This window comes from Momordica charantia (genome assembly GCF_013281855.1).
Source record: "Momordica charantia cultivar OHB3-1 chromosome 2 unlocalized genomic scaffold, Mcharantia_2.0 BLBB01000002.1, whole genome shotgun sequence".
Classification (NCBI taxonomy): Eukaryota; Viridiplantae; Streptophyta; class Magnoliopsida; order Cucurbitales; family Cucurbitaceae; genus Momordica; species Momordica charantia.
Window position 1 is genome coordinate 11,629,769 of NW_028275160.1, and position 22,701 is coordinate 11,652,469.

The window sequence follows — 22,701 nt, forward strand, 5'->3', positions numbered from 1 at the left end:
TTGAAAGATATGGCTCAGTGATTGCTATTTTTTATCTTCAATGCAGAAAATGTCAAAGCATCAGATATGGACCAACTGGGCCAAACAACAATGCTGAAGATCAATTGGCAAAATATATTTGGTACACCGATCTTTACCCAATGTCCATACATCATCAATGTCCGTACGTATTTGTTATAAAAAAAATAATATTGTTTCTAGAAAGTTTGGAAGGAAAAAAAAAAACAAAACCAGGGCTTTAGAAATACAATATGAAATTTTACTCACAAAAAAATTACATCCTTATCATTCATTCATTGAAGTTTGAGTTATGGTATCTATTTGATCTTAAAAGTTTAAAAAGGTTCCAAACATTAAATTTTGAATTACTGTCCTTGTTGTGGATGAAAAAAATCCAAATTCTCTTTATTCAAGGATTCAAAAGGGAGATATCTTGATGACTTTTAGATTCAGAAGAAGATATCCTATATACAAAATGAGGGGATCTCTCTAGATTCAGATAATCAGATTTCCTAGATGTATCAAGATTCGAATTCCACAATGGATCAGGATTCGACTTCGATGGGAAGTAAGTCAATTTTATACTCAACTACTCTGATTCTACCGGTCTTTAATGCTATTCTATTTTGCAGGTCTTCGTCTAATCCATTTTATTTTTTAAGATTGGTGCAAATTTAGCGGAATCCCAAGAGACCAAATTTCTGCATCAACAATCCTAATAATACATAAAGCGAGAATAATAATACATCGTTCTATATTTTAATTTAAGTAAAATATTAGTTTTAGGTTAATTGGTTTTATGTTAAATATACCCTATGGTTTAAGTATTTTATGAATTTAGTCTTCAATTATTTAAAATTCTCAATTTTACCCTCGATGTTTTAAAAGTTTTCAATCACGTCATTGTCTAAAAAAATGTTGTTAACATTCACATATCATTAAATTATTGTTATAATTATATATTTGGTTATATGGGCATGTCAATTTAAGAAAATTAATTATTTTTATTAATTGTTTGAATCCAAGTGGCATGTTTACATTAAACATATTAACAAAATTTCACAATTTTTTTTTTAGTGAATAACCTAATTGAAAACCCAAGGGTAAATTTGGGCTTTATGAAATATTGAGAAAGAAATCGAGAATTGACTAAAGAATAGGGTCGTCTCTTATATTTAGTTTTGTTTTATTAGCTTGTTAGTTGGTATTTTACATTTTTCTTTGTAAGGCTATAAATTACCTCTTCCTATTTGTAATAGTGGTATTTTTTTAAATATTTAGAAAAGATTTTAAATACTCTCTCTTGTAAAGAAAGTTTATCTATCACTCGAGATTGAACCTGTAATCTCTAGAGGAGGAGTAAATATAAATTATCGCTGAACTATATTCATGTTGGCCACTCATTCTAGACCATTGATAACATCTATCTAAATTTACTATATCAATACCTATTCATAATAAATTTACTTTAGCAATCATTAATTGTGGATGTTGAAATAAAACATCACTCATAAGTTATAACGATCAAACAATTAGTTAAGGAATCACTTTTACATCTACTTGTCTTTTAGATATATATAATTTTGAATTATAACTTGTACGTGTAATAATGATGATTTATGCAACTACTTTGTATAAAAATAAAAATAATATTTAGTTCTTAATGATGATTTATGCAACTACTTTGTATAAAAATAAAAATAATATTTATGTTGTAGAACTAATGCTAAGTAAAATATCGTTGAAATTAATCAAGTTTGAAAAATGAAAAACAAGCAGCTTTGAAAATATATGTTTTAGTTATTTTTAAATTGGAATTTTTTATGAGTAAATTGGAAAAAAAAATTAAAATCAACTTTGAAAATAAACCTAAGATAACTATTAAAGTAAGGTGCTCGGTCTTAAGTTCGAATCCCTCACCTTCATTTACTGTATAAAAAAATAAGTATTTCAAAATTAAAAAACCTACGTTAAATTACATCACACATATAAAAGTTTTTTTAAGCCAAAAGTTTGATGTTTTATTGGAAAAACATTAATTTTTTTCTTTAATTTGGAAACATATTTTTAAAAAATATATCTTTTGGAAGTTTTAATACAAATTTTCATATTGAGTCCAAAAGTCCAACAAAATAATAAACAATTTTGAAACTTGTGAGAGGCAATAAATATGCTACGGAGTTAGCACACTAAGCTATAAATGAGTTGGTATTTTTCATCAAAATATTTAGGTTATATATACACGACAAGGACAATGTATATGTTTTTTTCAGAGTAAAACAAACGTGGATGAATGATTAAACCTCAAACTTAGAAGTTAGATGCTATTAAACTACGCTCTTATTGATCATAAAAATAAATAAATATATTTACAACCAATGAAAGAAATATATAAGCCATACTTGTATGTTCTATTCATATAACCATTATGATGGTTTAAGTGCATCTTACTAATAATTTTTTGGATGTTGAAATAAAATCACATTAGAAATTCAAGATTATAAAGTTGATTTGTTTTCTCGTTGTTTTTGAATAACTAGTTAAGGCGTTAATTGAGCATAACTCAATACTCATTTTTGTGTTGTTAGTCCACACAACGCCACAAGCTTGCTTAGGCTTGACAAAGCAACTGGGGTGGAGAGCCAACGCCTTGTCTTCCCATAGTACTTTTTAAGGTAATTTTACTCTAACACTTGTGAACATCGAAAATGGCGAAGAGCCACTCACTGATTTTTATAGTGCACATTTGAATTTCATCTAGCTTAAATTTGGATTGCTTACATATATCTCATTGATATGTATCTAATTTAGACGGTCTTGTTTAGTGAGTTTTGTTTGTCTATTTTCTTATTATTTTTGCCTAAAAAAAAAATTTCAAAGTCGCCCGTGGAGACTCCTCATACCACTCCTCACTTTACCTTCTATATATCATCAACAATAGAAATTTGAATATCCACCCACGTATAAGATAATTCAATTGAACACATTATACATTGATCTCAATTGAAGGTAAGCATTTTCGTTTCGGTTAAATTACAAGTTGGGTACATAAATTTTTAGGTTCCTAAATAATAAAATAGTAAGTGAAGTTTAAAATGTGTCTAAAGAAAATCCTAGAAACTTTCCTCAAAAAAAAAAAAAAAAAGAAGAAGAAGAAGAAGAAGAAAAATCCTAGAAACGAGGATGGGGGCATGAAATAATCTAATAAACAATGGCGACGAGCCGTCGTGTAATTCACTCACTCGGACTCTTGGAGATGGAGAAGTGAAGCGCGAAGGAGCCGACTTTCATGCAAACAGAAGACGAAGGATTTGATTGAGATTGATTGATTGATTCATTGAGGGTGCAAAAAGAGTGGTTTCGTTCGAGCTAAAGTTGAAGCTAAGTCGAGTTACAGTTCATCCTTTCTCTGTCATCTTCATTTCTTCCATTATTTATTGGGTAGAAAGAAATCATCAAACCCCCATCACCATCTGTGAATCATTGCGGGACAGATAGAGAATTGAGATTTTTAAGTTATAGGTCCTCTTTTTGCTCTGCTCCCACTGGGTTAGGGTTTTTTTTTGTTGGGGTTCACTCGTTGTTTGTATGTCATTTATCTCACTATCTCCGAGTTGATTTAATGTGCGGAAGAGGGATGTTTCAGACCCACGACCCAATTCTGCTGCTGAATTTGACGCCAATTTGAAAGACATAGTCATTCTGGGTCGGATCATTCGTCTATCGGCTGTTTTGAGCTGAATTTTGAGCTTAAAGTTGAAGATGGAGAATGGTTTCGACGGGAGATCGTTGGCTGAGAAGTTCTCCGGATTGGCCGTCACAGCTGCTCCACCGGAGCAATTTAACTCCCACTCGTCCAACAATCACAGTAACAGCAACGACAGCAACTTGTTTCAGGTCTTGAAAGCTGTTGAAGCAGCGGAGGCTACCATCAAGCAACAGGTGCAACAAATTTTCCTTTCCCCACCTCTCATTTCCCGTCTCTCAGCATCAAAATTCATGCCATTCTTTCTATTAATTTTGTTGCTAAATTTAGTATCTATTCACTTCACGATCGTCGGATTATCTGTACTCCCAACTCTATTGTTAATCTCTTCCGCGTTTTCTTTATACATCCATCTTGTGTCTTTGATGTTTGACATAATGCATACCGTCAATCAAGCAGTGTCTTCCGTATTGAGAATGTTGTCGAAATGCAGAGATAGTTGCTTCATGACTCGAATATTTTTCTTCATCCAAAATCTGTTCATGTTTTTTCTTTCTATACATAGGGATTATGGGCACCCGCAATTCAACATGGGTTCTCAAAACCACCTTCTCCACGATCTTTTCATGTGGTTGTAACTGTCATAGCTAGTTGAAGATAGCTGTTTTATTTTATTTTTAATTTTTTCATTTTTTAAAGTGATAACTTTAACCAGATGGGCTAGTGGTCACTACGGGCCAATGTAAATAACAAATGGTTTAGATGACTTAGTGGTCAATAAAGACCAATGTAAATAGCGAAGGATTTAGAGGGAATGAGTTCAAATCACGATAGTCACCTACCTAGTATTTAATACCCTACAAGTTTCCTTGTCAATCAAATGTAATAGGATCAAGCGGTTGACTCGTGATTAGTTGAGAAGCACGCAAGTTGGCCCAGACACATGGATATCAAAAAAGGAAAAAAAGAGATAACTTTGGCCTATGATTTTATTAGATAATAAAAACTAAATTATTTTTTTGTATGCCATGGAAGGTTGTTTTATTTTTTATTTTTGTATGCCAGTAAAAACTAAATTATATAATCATCTTAGTTTTTTTCCTTTTTTCTTTCTTTCTCCCCTTTTTGAGTTAAACAACGGATGAGGATTCAAACCTTTAACTTTACGAAGGGTTGCCAACGTAGTTGAGCTATACTCAAGTTGGTAGAAGCATATTTTACACTAAATGGCTTTTTATTGACTTTAATGTTTTTAATGTTATGTTTTTGAGTTTCTTAAAAGTTTGTTGTTATATATATTTATATTTTAGAATTTGAAGTTAGTTTGAGGCAGGCGCGGGTGCCACTGGGTATACGGGAGCAAAGCTACAACTCCCAGTTCTAAAAAAAAAAAGTTAGTATTATTGGAATAAGTGTTACAGGGTTAAATCATAGTCTCACAAAATTAATGGGATGCGAGGCGTGCATAAGCCAACTTAAAGATGAACAGTTACTAGAGAAAAAACCTTATTCAAGAAAATTAATGTCTTCAATTTCTAATCTTTCCCCCCTTAATTATGCTTATTCATCATTCCTACCTTTGACGAAGTAGCTTTAGCATATAAATACATGTATTGCTAGTTTGGCGAGATAATGAACCATAGCAATTAGACATCATTGATGATGGAATGGTGTCAATAGACCATAGTGAGTGTAATTTGTGTAATGGTCCATCCTTCTCCCCAAGTGTAGTCCATAAAGCAGCTTTCTCTATCCAGTTTCTTAGTTTAAGTTACTGATGATGTAATTTCCAACTCGCATTTTTCACTTTGGTTAAAAACCAATAGTCCAAGCGTTCTTTCATATAGTGGTGTCTGCGCTTTTATCCATACTAGCATTGCACCTACTTGTCCTTTATACTCATGTGCATTTCTAATTACCCATCACCGTGTGTTTTATATATCATGAATGTTTAACTAAGTTGTATCATTCATGTTATGGCTACAACTAAGATTCTATAATTTAATATTATATACTGATATGAGCTTTTGTAATTATAGTATTTCTCAAATCTTTGTCAATTGGGAAGCTTTTGTGTAATTCCTTGGCTTGTGGGGATATCTCATCTCCCCCTTTTTTTTGTATCTCCTCTTTGATAATGAAATCTAGTTTCTTATCCAAAAAAAAAAAGAAAAAGAAAAAAAAATTATATACTGATATGTGTATCTAAATACTCTTAGGTGGAGGAAAATAATCGTCTGAGGATCGAACTTCAGAAAAAGATCCAGGAACTGGAGAAATATGTAAGTGCCAATTGAATTTACACAAAATCTTAGTGTTTGCTTAATGTCTTGAACATGATTTTTGAATTATTTTGCACCCATTTAGTTTCTTGAAGTTAAGATTTAAAAGAACTATCTCCTCTCTCCTCACTCCTCATTTGATTTCTTTGTTGGTTAGTTATTGATCAATTGGAAGGCAACTTCATCTGCTATTCTTTCGATCAGCTCGATCTTAAGTCTTTTATTTTTGTTTGTTGATGGATATAATGGAAAGTACTTGAGTTGTAGTATATTCAACAAATCCTTCTCTGTTAGTTTTGCTCAAGGAAATTACTTATTGTAAGAAAGGAAAAAGAGTTGCTCTTTTTTCATCAAATTTCATTGGAACATCTTACTATGGTCGGAGTAATCTCTTGCTTCACTCTGTCATAGCCCATTCTATGTCAAGTTATACAAGCAGATGCGTGTAGAAAAAGACTGCTTCTAGTCTTCAAAATATCAAACCATTTTTGTCGGTTTGTTGAAATTTCATTTTTGTCTGATGGAAGTGTGAAGAACAACATTTTGGTTCTGGCTGGGATTTAAAAACGAGCCTGGAAGGTCTTTTTGGGAAATGTTGAATGAATTTCTTCAGAAGTCTACGTGTAATTTGTGTGGTAAAGGATATTTGAAGTGTCTCATGTCAGCAAGGATTGGGGGGTTCCATATTTTATTACTAAGCAGGTCCTTTTACCATCTTTGAGGTTTAATGCGGATGCTTCTTCAAAAAATTCAGAATTAAAATAGAGAAGGAGGTGGTGGTCTTGGATTTGGATGAAATTTTTGTAATCACTAGATTACATTCTTTCAATTATTGGAGAGTTATTTATGAGATTCTTAAGAAAGAAATCTTTGGGAGTTGTTTAATCAATCCCTTTGAAGTTGACAAAGCTTTGTTGAAATTGCAAAATGGTAAATTCGTGGATTTCGAAGGGAGTCGTGGAGTATGGAAAAAGGTGGGAGGTATTCATATTCTGATTGAAACATGGTGTGCTTGTAAGCATGGAAGATTGGAGATGATTGAAACTGAAAGTGGCACGTGAAACCTTAGCGAATGGACATGGAACCCCTTGGACAAGTGGAACCTCTTGGTAATTAATGGTGGTTGGATTAAAAACCATCATGGGTGGCCTAATGGGACATGCAAACAATGTAAATAATAAAGGGCTTTGAGGGAAATTCAAATATAATCATTTTGTTCCTCCTCTTTTGGAGCTTTTGAAGATTTATCCTCTGGAATCTGTTTTTCCGGATGATATTGAAGTTGATTTGTTAGTGTTAGTAGTTATGGCTTAGATGAAAGTGAAAACGTAGCTGACGTAATGTTGATGGTTTGGAAGATTATCTTGAAGATGCCTTGAACTTTCTTTTGAATTGGGATAAATATCAATTATTGATTGAAAGTTCTTCTTGCTTTCCTATCATCATATAGATTGTGATATGCAATGGTTGCCTAATGGGAGTTTAGAGGTCGATTTTCCTTTTCATCTTGATAAGATGGACTTGTAAGATTACTTCACCCAAGTCGGTATCTCTTGTGTTCCTATTTAGCCCAAAGTTCAATTTGCAGACCTTTTTTTTTCCCTTCAACAAGAAACGACGTTTCATTGATATATGAAAAGGAAAAATGTGTTCCTTCGGGGACATCCGATAAAATTGGAACGATAAAGAGAAGACTAGCATGGCCCTTGCGCAAGGATGACACGCACAAATTGAGAAATGGTCCAAAAAATGAAAAGGAAAAATGTTCAAGATACAAACCCCAAAGGGGTGAAAAAAGAAGAGGGAGAAGAAGAACGTAGAAATAGTGCAACTAAAGCAATACAAGCTCGAAAAAGATAAAAACATTCTAAAATAGAACTCAGAAAAACTGCTTGTTACAAAGTGTGGAAATCCAAACTAATTCTAGAGCCAACATCTGCATGAGGGAAAAAACCTTCCTTAGCACCAAGAGCGAAGACAAAACTCCAAAAAGAACCAAGTAGAAGCTAGGGACACAAGAATTAGACCGCAACCAGAATTCAAATAAAGAGTAATCACCAAATACTAAGCCTCGATGCTGTCTTCAAAACACCTCCAAATATAAACCATCAAATGCCAATATGCACATGGGAGAAAAACTTTGAAAGCCTCACCAACCAACCATCTGAACTATAACAGTAAAGCTTTGAAAACTGCAGAAGACGTAAGAGAGAACAATCCAACTTTCCGAACAACTTAAAACTCAGAGGTCAAACTCAAATGGGACTAGAGTAATCCTCATTTCTTCAAAAAAGGAAGGAATGGTTGTTTGCTGTGGGTGAATTGACTTCTCATCTTCTTTTTGCTCATTAAATAGAATTTGGAGATCTTCCTCAACAGGATGCTCAGAAACATCCTCAATAGGAGTGTCTGACTTTGGGGAAGAGTCCAAACTACTAATACTAATTGCACCATCGTCATCTTCAAAATCATTATTCGAGCATTCGAAGGAGGATGATCTAGGAGGCAAACCCTCGTTAGGAATGAATAGAGCCAATGCACAAAACATTTACCTTGTCCATACTAACTTTACTAACTCCTTCCCTTTCCTTATTGAAAGCCTTATTCAAGTTAACTTGAACCCCTTCAGCTAACAAAGACTTTGCGAGCTCCTTTCCAAAAATAGTGTTAGGCTTTCTACGAGAGTAATAAAGAGGAAGGGGTTGAATTAATTTTTCGGTATTCTTCATACTAGGTGGAAAAGGGTTACCCTTTGACTTTTGTTTCAGAACAGCCTTTGCATTTAATTCTTGAAAAACAGTAGGGCCAATATTATCCATTTCCTTATTAATGCCCATGACGCCTGAGGAAGGCCCAAATAAGATTATGCCCCAGAGGAAGGCCCAAATAAGAAGTCGGGAAAGTACACACTGAGCAACCTATTGTAGATGCCCAACGAGAAAGCTTAGAGGGATCACAGTTAATACCCAAAAGCGAACTTTTTTCTCGGTTAATCTTAAGCCCCGATAAGGCCTCGAAAAAAGACACCAGATTGATCAAGTTCCTTCCCTGAGCAAAAGAGAATAGTGTCGTCAGCAATTGAAGGTGGGAAAGACTAACTGGATCTCTTCCCACAACAAATCCTTCTAAAACCCCCTTATCCACGCCTGAAGAAATCAGGATGCTCAAAATATCCACCACGAGGATAAAAAGCAAAGGGGAGAGAGGATCTCCTTGTCTCCCATTAACGAGAATAGAAAAATTGACCGACCGGAGGCAATTCCAAATCCAAGATCTCCATTTGAAACCAAAACCTTCTTTTCCAGGACTCTATCAAGAAATCCCCAGTCCACATGATCATAAGCTTTTTCAAAGTCCAAATTAAATCAGAGCCTTCCAATCATACAAAATCACGAGGAGGCTATAATTACAAAAGAACTTCTTGCGGTTAGAATACCACCAAGAAGATATATGCTGTACATTGTTCCACAAAAAATCCTATGTAACAAAAGAATCTTTAAACAATCTATTGTTTCTTTCTTTCCAAATAACCATGAAATAGCCTTGACGACATAATTCCAAACCACTTTTGCCTTGTTTTTGAACCTCAAGCCCATCAACCCTCAAGAAGCCAACTATCAATACTATTTGGGAGACAAATTGAAATGTTAAAAACTTGTAGGACAAAACCACCAATTCCTTGCAAACGGGCACGGGAGAAGGGATGATCCAACGATTCGACAAACTCGTACACATCCTACAAATGGATGGGGGGAGGGATCATTTTGGGAATTTTCTTTGAATTGTACCAGAGGTATTTAAACTCCTATAGCAAAGGGACCTCCTTTTCATATCTTCAATGAAATGTTCGTATCTTGTTTAAAAAAACTCCTACCACAAAAAACTCCTATAGCAAAGGGAGCAAAGAAAAAACTTCACCATTTTGGGAATCTTAAACCTCAAAATGGCTTTAATTAGGGGAACTTGTAATCCCCTTGCTGAGGGGAAAAACTTTAGGAAATAAGACCTATAAGAGAAAGAACCACTGGAATCTATAGCCCATTTCAAACTGTCTTGACCCACCCCAACTTTACAGCCTTCCAATCTTTGCGTGAGGGCCACCCAATTGCCAAACTCTCTAGCAAAAATGCCTTTACGGAGGCCTAAGTCCCAAGAATGATTAGAAGCATTTGCATTATAACACGTGGCAATAACTGCTCCTTTCTTAAAAGAAATCGAATAAGTATCAGGAAAGGAGGTTGCAAAAGAATCATTTCCTCAAATTTCAAAAGGGCTGGAAGTTCTTAGAAGTGAAAAGATTCAATCTTTTTGGGTGTCTTTTTGCAATGCTTGTATGCTGGTTGGGGTTAGTTGGAGTTGCAGAAAGCTTTCTCCCAAGCTTTTGGAGCAGTTGGTTTGCTGGTTTGCTGGCTGGTTTTGACTGATTGGGAGCAGATCTTTTGCTCGATTTTTTGTTTCTGAGTTCTCTTTGGTTTTTGGTTAGTTTGTTGATTTGATGATTCTTTTTTTTGTTGATCTTGGTTTTTCTTTTCTCCAACTTGGAGGTTGTTTTCCTGAACATGGATCAATGAAAGTTTGTTTTTTTTTGGTTAAAAAGAACTTGTAGAATTTAATATGGCAGAATTAGTGGATTTTCATCTCCTAAAATGGAATCTGGTTAAGCTCCCTTTGTTAGAAGGGGGTTTGGGCATTATTGATTTGAAAAAGGAACAAGAAATTACTTGCAAAATGGATTTGGCTTTTCAACGAAAAGAGGCTTTATGGAGGAAGACCATTGCTACCAAATATGGAACAAAGAACTTTATGGATTAGGGAGATTTAATTTATTCCAACATACGGTGCTAAGTTGGAAATGGACACTCTACTCTTTTCTGGACAGATTTATAGATTGGTCAAAGACCTGACAGATTTTCCCTTCCTTTCCTCTCTCGGCAAACAGAAAATGCTACTGTGGCTAAGGTATGGAATGAACAAACAAAGGCTTGGAACATGAACTTCAGAAGGAATCTTAAAGAAGAGGAAATTGAAGAATGGGCATCTTCTTCTTCTCCTTCTCTCTCTCTCTCTCTCTTTTTTTTTTGTTTAATAAAATACAAAATTTTCATTGATAAATGAAAAAGAACGAAATTGTTCAAGGAAAAAAACTCTTGAAGGGGTGAAAAGAGAAAGAAGAAATTAAAATAAGAGTGAAGGAGTGAAAAGAGAGAAAAATTAAAATAAGAGAATCAAAAATCAAGGAGTGTTATAAAAACCTCCCAATTCATACAAATCATGCTAGGAGAATACGAAGAAAAGGAATCGAAAAGAACACACCATTGAGAGGCTTTGAACTTAGCAAGGTTGAAACATTCAAGTCACGATCTTCGAGAGCCTTCAAATGTCCTTTGTTTCTTTCAAACTATAATTCTGAAATAATAGCCTTGAGACCATTGACCCATAATAAATTAGATTTAGGCTGCAAACTAAACCCATTTAGAAGCTGAAGAATATTGCCTGAAGCTTCTGGACCCTACACCCATGACAGATTGAAAAGGAGAAAAAATGATCTCCAACTAACAGCAGCAAATGGACATAGGAAAAACACATGATTCAGAAATTCTCCATGCTTAAAACATAACGGGCATATGGAAGGCAGCAACATCATCTTAGGAAGTTTCTTTTGAAGAACCTCGAAGGTGTTTGTAAGGTATTCCCCACGAAATGATATTCAAAGCAAAAGAGTCAATGTCCTAAGGGGCTTACACAGTACCAATCATTCGAGAGGGTTGGAGCTCTCCCTTTCAAGGACAAATCCTTACAAAAGATAAGACAATAAAACATTCTAGAAAAATACAAAAGCTTAAGTATTCCCTACCTAGAAAGTTTCCTCTTGGACTCTAGTTAGTGGATTTTCCCCCTTTACCCCTCCTCACATAAGTATTGACCACAGGGAGTCTCACACTACCCTCGGGGGAGAAAGACACCTTGTCCTCATGGTGGAAGTCGGGAAACTGTTGCTGAATGGTGGATAGATGCTCCCAGGTGGCCTCGTGTTCCCGCCAACCCTTCCATTGGATCAGCAACTCATATTCGTCGAATGTTTCTTGCAGAGTGCCATGACGACCGGGGGTTCGGCAACCCATTCCATGTGCTCAGAGAGGTTGGGGGGGGGGGTCTTGCACGACGTGGTTAGCACGAAGGGCCTTCTTCAGCTGTGATACATGGAAAACTGGGTGGATAGTAGCTTTGGGTGGCAGATCGAGCTTGTAAGCAACAGTGCCAATGCAGGACAGAATGGTGTAAGGACCGAAGTACTTGGGGTGAGCTTCTCGCAGCGGCGTTTAGCAAGGGATAACCAGTAGTAAGAGCGTATTTTCAAATAAACCAAGTCCCTTCAGTGAATTCAACTTCCCGTTGATGGTGATCAGCGAACTTCTTTTGGCAGTTTTGGGCTTTCGGCTAATTGATCCTTCAGGATAGAAAGGGCTTGGTCACGTGCTGCCAGCTGCTGGTCAAGATCAGCATTTGGGGTGCATTGGTCACCGTACAAAATCAGGGGAGGCGGTGGGCGGTCGTATACAACATGGAACAAAGTGGTGTTAAGAGAGATGTGGTAGGTGGTGTTATACCAGTATTCTACCCACACGAGCCATTTTCCCTATAGCTTTGGCTGTTCGTTTCAAAAATAGTGTAGGTAAGTCTCCACACATTTGTTCACGATATCGGTTTGAACACCACTGCCAAATGTTGAACATGGGATTGCAAGTCAGGACTATAGATTAAAATATCATCAAAGAAAACAAGAAGGAACATGCGAAGAAAAGGCGAAAAGCCCGGTTCATCAGGGCCTGAAATGTGGCTGGGGCATTAGTGAGGCCGAAGGGCATGACCAAGAACTCGTAGTGGCCCTTGTGAGTCCCAAAAGCCGTCTTCTCCACATCTCTATCATCCATTCAGATTTGGTGGTATCCGAATTTTAGGTCGATTTTTGAGTAGATCTATGCCCTGTGGAGTTCATCAAGCAACTACTCCACCACTGGAGTAGGGAACTTATCAGGGATAGTGTCACTGTTGAGGGTCCGGTAATCCATGCAAAATCGCCAGCTCCCATCTTTCTTTTTGACCAGCAAAACTGGGCTTACACTGGGGCGGATTATGCCTGCTGTCAGCATCTCTTGGATCAGTCTCTCAATCTCCGTTTTCTGGATGTATGGGTATCGGTAAGGTCAAATGTTGACTGGTGGGTGTCCTTCGGCGAGTTGAATTCGATGGTCGACTTCCCTTCATTGAGGGAGTTCGGTGGGGGTTTGGAAGAGGTCCTGATACTCACGCAGTAGCGCCTCCACCACTGAGGGTAGTGCCGATGGGGGGTTGCCATTGGTTCCTCCGTTGTTTCCACTAGTCCCGTCAGAGCTCGTAGTTCCACCAAGAAGCCCTGATCCTGAGCATTCCAGTGACGAGCCAAACGTTTCAATGTGACCTCAGCCTTGGTCAACGATGGGTCTCCTTGGAGGACGATGTGGTTGCTGTTATTTCGAAATGTCATCGTTAAAGCTCCCCAGTCCACTTCCATAGATCCCAAGTTGCACAAACACTGCATACCTAAAACGACATCTATGCCTCTCAGTTCCAACGGTAAAAAGTTCTCAATCATGGTCAACTCTAGAAGCTTGAGCATCACTCCCTTAGAAATCCCCTTTCCTTTGACGACCACTCCCGTACCCATCACTACGCCATAGTTTGAAGTTTCCACGGTCGGGATGTTAATAGTGTTGATGACCTTCTGGGAGAGGAAGTTATGGGTCGCGCAGCAGTCAACGAGCACCACCACGACCGCTTGCTCGATTTCCACTTTTAACTTCATCGTTTTCGGAGTTGAGAACTCAACCACCGTATTCAAGGACAACTCTGTTATCTCGCTCATCACTTCCAGCGTCGTCTCTCGTTCCTGGGTTTCGTATTCCATTGGTGATTCCATTTCTTCATCGTCGTGAGCCATTAGCACTCTCAATTCTTGGTTCTTGCATCGGTACCCTATAGGGTACTTTTCATCACATTGAAAACACAATCCTTTCTCTTTGCGTGTAAGGTATTCCGTCTCAGGAAATTTTTTGAAATTTCCGTCCTTTTTTGCAGCGATCGTACCCATGGAAGGTGCTGAGGGTCTCCTTGTTAGGGTGATTGTGCGAGTGGTAGGCGCAGGGTTGACAACTTTTAGGTTGCTTTTTGGGCTATATTGGGTTGACCCATTACAGTTTCCCTTGGAGGCCTCATTAAACTGCTGTACGGCTGCATTACGATCTTTGATGAGTTGGGCCGTTTTCATGACTCTGCTCAACCCAGTGATTTCCCAACTTAGGATTTCGGCCCGAATGAGGGGGTGGAGACCCCTCCAATACCTCGTCTGACAATCCTTGTACCTGCGCTGCCAATTCTTCAAACAACCTGCAATATTCCATGATTGTCCCCTCTTGTCGTATAGCGAGAAATCGAGTGCAGAGGCTCCCCTCCTACGACGGTCGGAAACACACAAAGAGCCTAATCTTGAGATCGTACCAACTCAAAAAATCTTGATCCTTGGTTTCCCACCAATACCATGTAAGAGCCGCTCCGTCAAAGCTAATCACGACCACCGTCATTTTTTCAGTGTCCAGCGGTGTCGTCAAAGCTAATCACGACCACCGTCATTTTTTCAGTGTCCAGCGGTGTATGTGGAAGTACTGTTTTGCCCTAAACAACCATCCGTCTGGGTCCTCACCGGAAAACACCGGCATCTCCACTTTTTTAAACTTGCTACGATCGTACTGGCCATCTTCCCATTTTTCTGAAGGGTCTCCTCCGTCGAACTTGCCTCTTTCCTCTGGTACCTTTCGCTTCTGGCCTGAGGTCTCTCCCTATGATGCTGAAGCTTCCCTTGACTTAGAAGCTGAGAACTCCGAGACAAGCATGGCCACTGCTTTCCCATGTTCTTCAATGTGATTAACAATTGAATTCAAGTGCTCTTTTACCTCTTCTAGTTCTTTCTCATTGACATCCTCTAGTTCTTTCTCATTGCTTTCACAATGCTCCTCGAGATTCTTTTGTGTCATCTTGATTGATTTCCCCAGGACGAGGCTCCGATACCAAATTGTAAGGTATCTTCCCCACTTAATGATACTTGAAGCAAAAGAGTCAATGCCCTAAGGCTTACACAGTACCAACCGTTCGAGAGGGTTGGAGCTCTCCCTCCAAGGACAAATCCTTACAAAAGATAAGACATAAAACATTCTAGGAAAATACAAAACTTAAGTACTCCCTACCCACAAAGTTCCCTCTTGGACTCTAGCTAAGGGAATTTCCCCCTTTACCCCTCCTCACATAAGTATTGACCACAGGGGTCTCTCACTGTTAACCTGGGAATCAACACGAAATCCAAAGGGAACCGAAGAAACCTTTTGGAAGGGATGGTTAAACACAACCAAACTTAAAAAGAATAGGCATCTTTATCATCTTTATTGTCCCCCTTCTGCCTTTCTCCATCATGGTTCTGTTTATGTAACACGGAATGTGAATCTCAATGTCATATTTTTATATATTGTCCCTTCTCCTCAAAGATCTAGAAGCATTTCTTTTCTATTTTTGGATGGAGTTCGTCTCACCGACAACACAAGGGATTGGTTGACGTCAACTCTCAGTCACAACCCTTCAAGCCGAAAAGGATTCCTTTTGGCTACAAATCAACATACCTTTCACATGGACAGTTTGGAGAGAGAGGAATTATAGACTTTTTGAGGGAAAATAATACTTTGTGCAGAAATGATTCTCCTCCCAACAATTATAGCTTGAACACTCTTTCATCCAATTGAAGAAGTTTTTGTTACTTCATTGGATAGGGTTTTGCTTTTTGTAAATTTCATAGGGAAAAATGTACTTTTGGTCTCTGAGATCCGAGGTAAGTGTCTATTTGGTCATCGAATTTTCAAAATGGACATCTTACACTTTTGGTCCCTAAAGTTTGAGTACCGGTTCTAAATGGTCTTGAAGTTCATATCTTGTTAAAAAAAGGTCTCTAAGCTACTTCGACCATTAGTTGACTAATGTTAAAATGACGTGGTAGTTAAATTGTTGTATATTAATTTAATAATTTTTTAATGACTGAAATTTTCTCTTTCGCTGTTTTTTTTCCCTCCAAATTATCTCCTTCATTTCACCCTCTTCTTCCTCCCTTCCTCTGGTGAGTCGCCATCTTAGTCCTCGCTAGCCATCACTGCCTTTGGCGACCTTTGCTGGCCACGAAGAGGGAAGGAGGGGGAGAGCTCTCCCTCTCTCCCTTGTTCCAAATAATATGAAATTAGGGTAACAAAAGAGTGATAACCTCAATCCAAGGCAGATAACAGGCCCTCGTTCCCCTTCCATTATTGCCTTGGAATTATTGCCTTGGAAATTTGTACAAGTCTCAATAGGTGTTTATCAATATATATATATATATTTTTTTGATAAGAAACAAAGAGAGTGCATTCAAATCAAAAGAGCCCAAAAAGGCGAGAACAACCTAAAGGCGGAGGGTAGAGAGAACCCTCCCCAAAGAGAACTATACAATCGCATTCTTCCAATCTTGTGAAATAAAAAAGAGACTGTAGTTTCCAAAAGCCTTCTAGTGGATTGTGGCCCACCAAGAAGCTGTATGCTTTGTATTCACACAAAAAGAATCTAAAGGGACTGAAATTAGGAAGACCCACCAAGAGCCCTCGCTGCACAGTGCCATAGGACCGCAGCTTTGCCTTTGAGCGCCACCCCACCAAATCCTTCCGCTATGAAGTCATCTATATGTTTAGGAAGACAGAAGGAAAACTCCAAAAGCGAAGCCATACAGTTCCAAGCTCGAGTGGAAAAAAACAGTGGATGAAAATATGATCCACCGAATCTGAATTTCTTAGGCAGAGACCACAAACCGGAGGGGAGAGCGTCCAATGGGGGAGCTTTCTTTGTATTCTCTCGACTGTGTTTGTGCTCCTATAAAAGAGAGTCCATAGGAAAAATTTCACCTTTTTTGGAATCCTAAAATTCCAAATCATAGAAGTTGTGGTCGTGTTCAATTTAGGGTAGGGAGCCGTCAAAGCTATAAAAGCTGATTTCGCTGTGAAACAACCTTTACTATCTGTCTTCCACCATAAACGATCCCTGCCTTGGCCTGGAACCATACCTTCTAATTTATCAATGAGAGATGCCCATCTATCGATCTCACTATCAAAAAGATTCCTTCTCAACCCGATATCCCAAGTTGAAGCCTCGGTAACCCAGCAAGCTGCCACAGGATGGTTCTTTTTAGTGGGAAGGCTGTACAAATCAGGGAACAAAGAAGAAAGGGGGGAAGGATCAATCCACCTATCCTCCCAAAATCTCACCGAGTCCCCACTTGAAACTTCAAAAAAAGTGAGCTTTGTGAAGGCCTCTAGGTTGTTCTGTATATCTATCCAAGGTCTTCCAATAGAAGACCCTTGCAAAGGCAGAGGCATCCAACCATGTGAATCCTCCCCATAAATGGAAGCTATCACCTTCCTCCAAAAACTATTTTTTTTCCGTTGCTAAGCACCAAAGCCATTTCATGAGGAGAGCTTTATTCCTTAATCCAAGGGAGCCAATACCAAGACCCCCTGTTTGTGAGGCAAGGCAGTCCATGACCATTTCACAAGATTTCCAATTGGTCTATGTCTTCCACCATTCCAAATGAAGTCTCACATGAGTTTCTCCATGGTCGAGATCACCGACTTAGGAGCTTTTAGGATTGAAAAAAATAGATCGGGATTCTGTTCAAAACTGCTTGTGCTAGAGTTAATTGACCCCCCTTTGATAGCAACAAAGATCTCCATTTTTCTAGTCTCTTGTGCATTTTGTCCACCACTGCTCCCCAATAGATTGGCATTATATGATTTCCTCCAAGAGGGAAACCAAGATAGGATAAGGGAAAGGATTTTGCCTTACATCCGAAAACAGAGGCCCAGAAACTCACATCTGCCTCACTGCAATTAATTCCTATCACTGCAGTTTTAGCAACATTCAATGAAAGCCCCGTCATAGTAAGGAAAATTTGAATCAGACCCCACCCAATTTCCCATCAACTTAGGTGAACAAGTACTAAAAATCAGTACATCGTCTGCATACTGAAGGTGTGTTACCTCTATAGAATTTTGGCCTACAGTAAGACCTTTTAGGATGTTCCTTTCGTAGCAAGAATGAACTAAGCATCTCCCACTATGGTGAAAAGAAAGGGAGAGAGAGGTGGAGGGGAAATAATATTATAGGGTCTGAACATAGAACCTCTAACTATAATACCAAATTAAATCCCCATTTAACCCAATTGTTTTTCATATTCTAACACATTTCTGCACCGATTACCGTCAACTATAATTGCTGTTGGTGTGTAACTTAGTTTCTTATAAACATATTATGGAATTCATTAGCTTGTCAAGTTATCTCTATGTTCAATGCACTATTTGAAATTTGTCTTCATACACTTTGATTGTGAGTTGTTATGATTCCTTATTTTTGGGATATTGAGCTTGCTCTCTGTTATTTGCTTACAGACGATGTATTGTTCAATTGTATCTAATAATTTGTTCTTGACATCCTATCATCTTTTCATTGAAATGTAGCAGAAGGTTGATGAATCTTTGGCTCGAAGGTTTCATTCCACAGACCAGTGGAATGAGAATGACCATGGATCAAATGGGGGTCATCAATCAGATAATTCAGTCGATAATGAAAGGCATAGGTTTAAGAATAACATTTCTGCAGTTGATTCACATGGAACACTAGTTGTCCATCGAGATGTTGAGCAAAAAGATGAAGTTTCCATGCGTATTGATAAAGAATCTCGTTATGCGGACGGCAAGTCTGACGAAATAGTGAATGCTCTTCCGGGTGTTCAGCCTTCAGTTGATAATGCTGGTTACTCGCAGTTCTCTTCACCATCTACAACATCCTTCTCTGCTAGCAGGCAAGTATAAAATATGTGATTCTTCCTTATTGGCCAAATGATGTTTTTAGTTTAATAAAACATAGCATATATGTATATGTATATTTGATGAGAAACGAGAACAAATATATTAAAGACAAAAAAGGTGACAACCTAGGGGCCGGGGTGGAGGGAACCCCACACGAGGGTTACACATAGGATATGAAAACTATTTTGTGACTTTTCAGGTTTCCAGTGGATGGAGAATATGATCCACAGATTAAGTTGTCTGGACATGGCCTGATGTCAAAGGCTGAAGCAAACAATCCCAAGAGTCTCTGGAAGCAGGTTTATCCCTTGGTTCTAGCCCTATTTTCTTTTGCATGGAAGCCCTCTGACCTGTGTTTCATATTCAGGATCTTGTTGTTAAAGTCCAGGAACATGAAGATGAAATTGTGCAGTTACGCAAGCATCTTGCTGATTATTCTATCAAGGTAAGTGAACCGTATTGACTATCTTAACACATTGTGTAGATGAGTATGATTTTATTGTAATATCCGTTTTTGTTAGGATTTATTTAACTCGGGAGCTACTGATAATTCTTATTGCAATAGGAAGCACAAATACGAAATGAAAAATATGTTCTGGAAAAACGTATTGCCTATATGCGTTTGGTAAGCATGGCTTTTCTCGATTCACTGTCAATAACCTTCCCTAAACTTTTTACTTCAATCGTTTGCATCGTGTCCATTCTCATTGGTGCTCTGCTATTGGACTTCTTTCCCTCTTTGGTGTCCATTTAATTAGGCCTTTGATCAACAACAACAAGACCTTGTTGATGCTGCTTCTAAAGCTCTCTCATACAGACAAGACATAATTGAGGAAAATATACGTCTTACATATGCATTGCAGGTTCTTTCCTAGCTATCTCATTTCTCACGTGGGGCTGTTTTTCATAATGCCTAATCTTCTTGTCCTTGACTAGTGATAAAAATCTAAGAACCATTAAAATACCAACTGCAATTATTTTTATAATATGAACTCTAATTAACTCCACAGTTCTAATCTGGTTCTATCAGGAAGCACAGCAAGAGAGAACTACATTTGTATCATCTTTGCTGCCTCTTCTTGCGGAATATTCTCTGCAGCCTCCTGTTCCTGATGCTCAGTCCATTATCAGCAATGTCAAGGTGAACCTTTAAATCTGTGAACTTTGAACGAGTTAGAATTGTAATTTATGTGAGAAACTAGATGACAAGATTTTGAAATTGTATTGAAAATTAAAGAACAAGAAATTACGGGAAGATTGTGGTTTGAAGGATAAAAAAGAACTTCTCAAGGGGAGGACACCACCCAAGACACTTTCTCCGACCTTGTTAGAATTTATGCTTCATCTTGATGCTCTATCTTTAAAGAGTTCTGTAATAATGGCTTTACCCTAGTTCCAATCACTGAATAGATAGATTTTAATTAAGGGTATCAGATTTTTGGTTGGTTCCGCTTTGCAGCAAGTTTTGAGGGTTCAGATCTTTTGGTTCTTTTGGTCTTTTCTCGGCGAAGGCCCTGAAGGGAGGTTTCACTTTCTTTGCTTCTTCGTTCTGGCGGTCAGTTTATATTAAGCAGTTGTTTTGGTTTCCTCCTCAGTAGGTAGTCTTTTCCTCCTCAACAAACAGTCATTTTGGTTTGACAAGCTTTGTTGTTGAAAGTTTTTTCAGTATCTCTTAGCTTTTTGATTTTTCTTGGGCTTCAAATTTCGTCTATTTTGTTGTATTTTGGTTCTTACATTTGGTTGCTTTTCTTCTGGGAGCTTGTATTCTTGAACTTTTTCTTCCTTTCCATATTATCAATGAAAAGTTTGTTTATTGTTAAAAAAAATAAAAAAATAATGGCTTGAGGCAAATATTTGGGGGAATATTTTTTATAATCCCATTGTTGTAGCGAGGATGTCACATCTCCCTTCCTTTTGTAATCTCTTTTTATAATGAAATAATTGTTTTTTTAAAAAGAAGAGGTGGTTGTAACTTCCATAGTCAGTTATGTTATGTTGTTCATATTTTGTGTTTGGTTCTGAGTTATAGTTGCGTATGTCTTTGTGTGAAGTTCTGTATTGGACCACTGGTGTAGGAGAGATTGATGACCCCCTCGAATTTGTCATTAGCGTGACTGGTTGTAATTTCCTCTTGGAGAATGTCTAAGTAAATATAGGACCTATCACTATCCTTTCATAGTCCTATATAACTTGTATAGGAAAGATACATGAATTTTACCTAGATAGTTTATTCACTATTATATAACTTATAGCTGCTTTTAAGCCTGTTCAATTTAAATACAATGGAAAAGTAACTCCGGGAAGTTTATGTATTCTTGCAGATTCTATTTAAGCACTTGCAGGAGAAACTCCTTCTCACTGAGGTACTGTGCATTTAATAGATCAATGATAGCAAGGGAAACTGATGCACACTAGCACAATGGTTTCTTGAAGAGATCTTAGAATAGCTTTCATAAAAGAGATCAACCCCTAGTTATAGAGGTTGTCTATCAACTAATACATGGTAAAACAAGTTACTGTGAAGTAACTATCAACTAACTAAACAATTAGAATAATAAGCTACAACTTATGTAGGAAAGCCTTTTATAACAACCAACTACTACATCAGAAACTGTAATTTGATCTTTCATTTTGCTACTTCCATTAATCGTTCTGGTCTCTGACTCTGGTTATAGACAAAATTGAAAGAGTCGCAGTATCAATTAACACCTTGGCGCTCTGATGCAAGCCACTCGAGTTTTGCACAACAGTCACCTTTCCACTCAGTTGGTGCAACCTTAACTGCTTCAGTATGCTCACATCTTCTAGTTATACCTCCGATTTGAAGTAACTTTTTTTCCTTCTTAATTTCCTTAACTTTATGCCAGACTAAAAATGGGCTTGAACTGGTTCCTCAACCTTCATACTGGAACGGGAAGATCCCAGTTTCTTCTTCTGATGCTCAGACAACAGCTGATTGGGATCTATCAAGTCATCATCAGATTGGTTTAGGTGTTGATGTTGCAAAAAACTTGGAACCAGATGATTTGGGGAGGTATTCACTTCATGCAAGCAGGTGAGCCTGGTCACATGAAGACTGCTACTGAACTGAATACAATAACAACCATCTCCATTGTTGGTGCGTTCTGCTTTCATTGCATATTTATGTTGCATGCCAAATGCGTTAGTATTGTCCAGAGATGAATATTGATTTACAATATTAATTTATCTCATTGAATGACGTGTAACTTCATTCTGTTTTGGAACTCCCCTTATCATCTTATGTTCAATTACAATAATTTTCTCAAGAGTGGCGATCTTAATTTTTTGAACAAGATACGAACTTCTATTGATATATGAAAAGGAACAAAATTGTTCAAAGATACAAACTCCTGAAGGAGTGATAGAGAAAAACAAGAAATAGAAAATAAAACTAGGACTATACTACAATGGAGAAATAAAGGCCTCCCAATTCATACAAATCATACTAGGGGAATACGAAGAGAAAATATCGAAAAGAGCACACCATTGAGCAGCTTTGAATTTGGCAATGTTGAAGCATTCCAATGACGGACGACAAGAATCTTAAAAAATCCTTTGATTCCTCTCGAACCATAATTTTGAGATGATAGCCTTAAACCCATTAATCCAAAGTAGATTAGCTTTAGGCTCCAATCCAACACCATGTAGAATCTGAAAAATATTATTAGCAGCCTCACGATTCCATGTTCATGCTAATTGGAACATCTGGAAGAAAAGATTCCAACAAACA

General features: G+C 37.6%; 1 protein-coding gene and 1 non-coding gene across 4 annotated transcripts in view; both read left to right on the plus strand.

Annotated features, from left to right (window-relative positions):
* Positions 1-3,104: 3,104 nt before the first annotated feature.
* Positions 3,105-22,701, plus strand: part of LOC111024932 (uncharacterized) — a 40,946-nt gene continuing 21,349 nt past the window's right edge. Inside the window, exons 1-11 of one of the 3 annotated variants that reach the window (XM_022302755.2) lie at positions 3,105-3,942; positions 5,926-5,988; positions 18,600-18,943; positions 19,150-19,249; positions 19,318-19,395; positions 19,516-19,575; positions 19,709-19,813; positions 19,981-20,091; positions 21,272-21,313; positions 21,626-21,739; positions 21,818-22,005. In XM_022302755.2, coding sequence (XP_022158447.2) covers positions 3,763-3,942; positions 5,926-5,988; positions 18,600-18,943; positions 19,150-19,249; positions 19,318-19,395; positions 19,516-19,575; positions 19,709-19,813; positions 19,981-20,091; positions 21,272-21,313; positions 21,626-21,739; positions 21,818-22,005 — 1,385 coding nt within the window. In that variant the 5' untranslated portion in view covers positions 3,105-3,762. The remainder of the gene's footprint in view (positions 3,943-5,925; positions 5,989-18,599; positions 18,944-19,149; positions 19,250-19,317; positions 19,396-19,515; positions 19,576-19,708; positions 19,814-19,980; positions 20,092-21,271; positions 21,314-21,625; positions 21,740-21,817; positions 22,006-22,701) is intronic. The other 2 variants (XM_022302753.2, XM_022302754.2) reach the window with 2 other exon arrangements.
* On the plus strand, positions 7,638-7,740 carry LOC148212821 (U6 spliceosomal RNA). Its single transcript, XR_015789542.1, has one exon. It is a non-coding gene; the product is annotated as a U6 spliceosomal RNA (small nuclear RNA).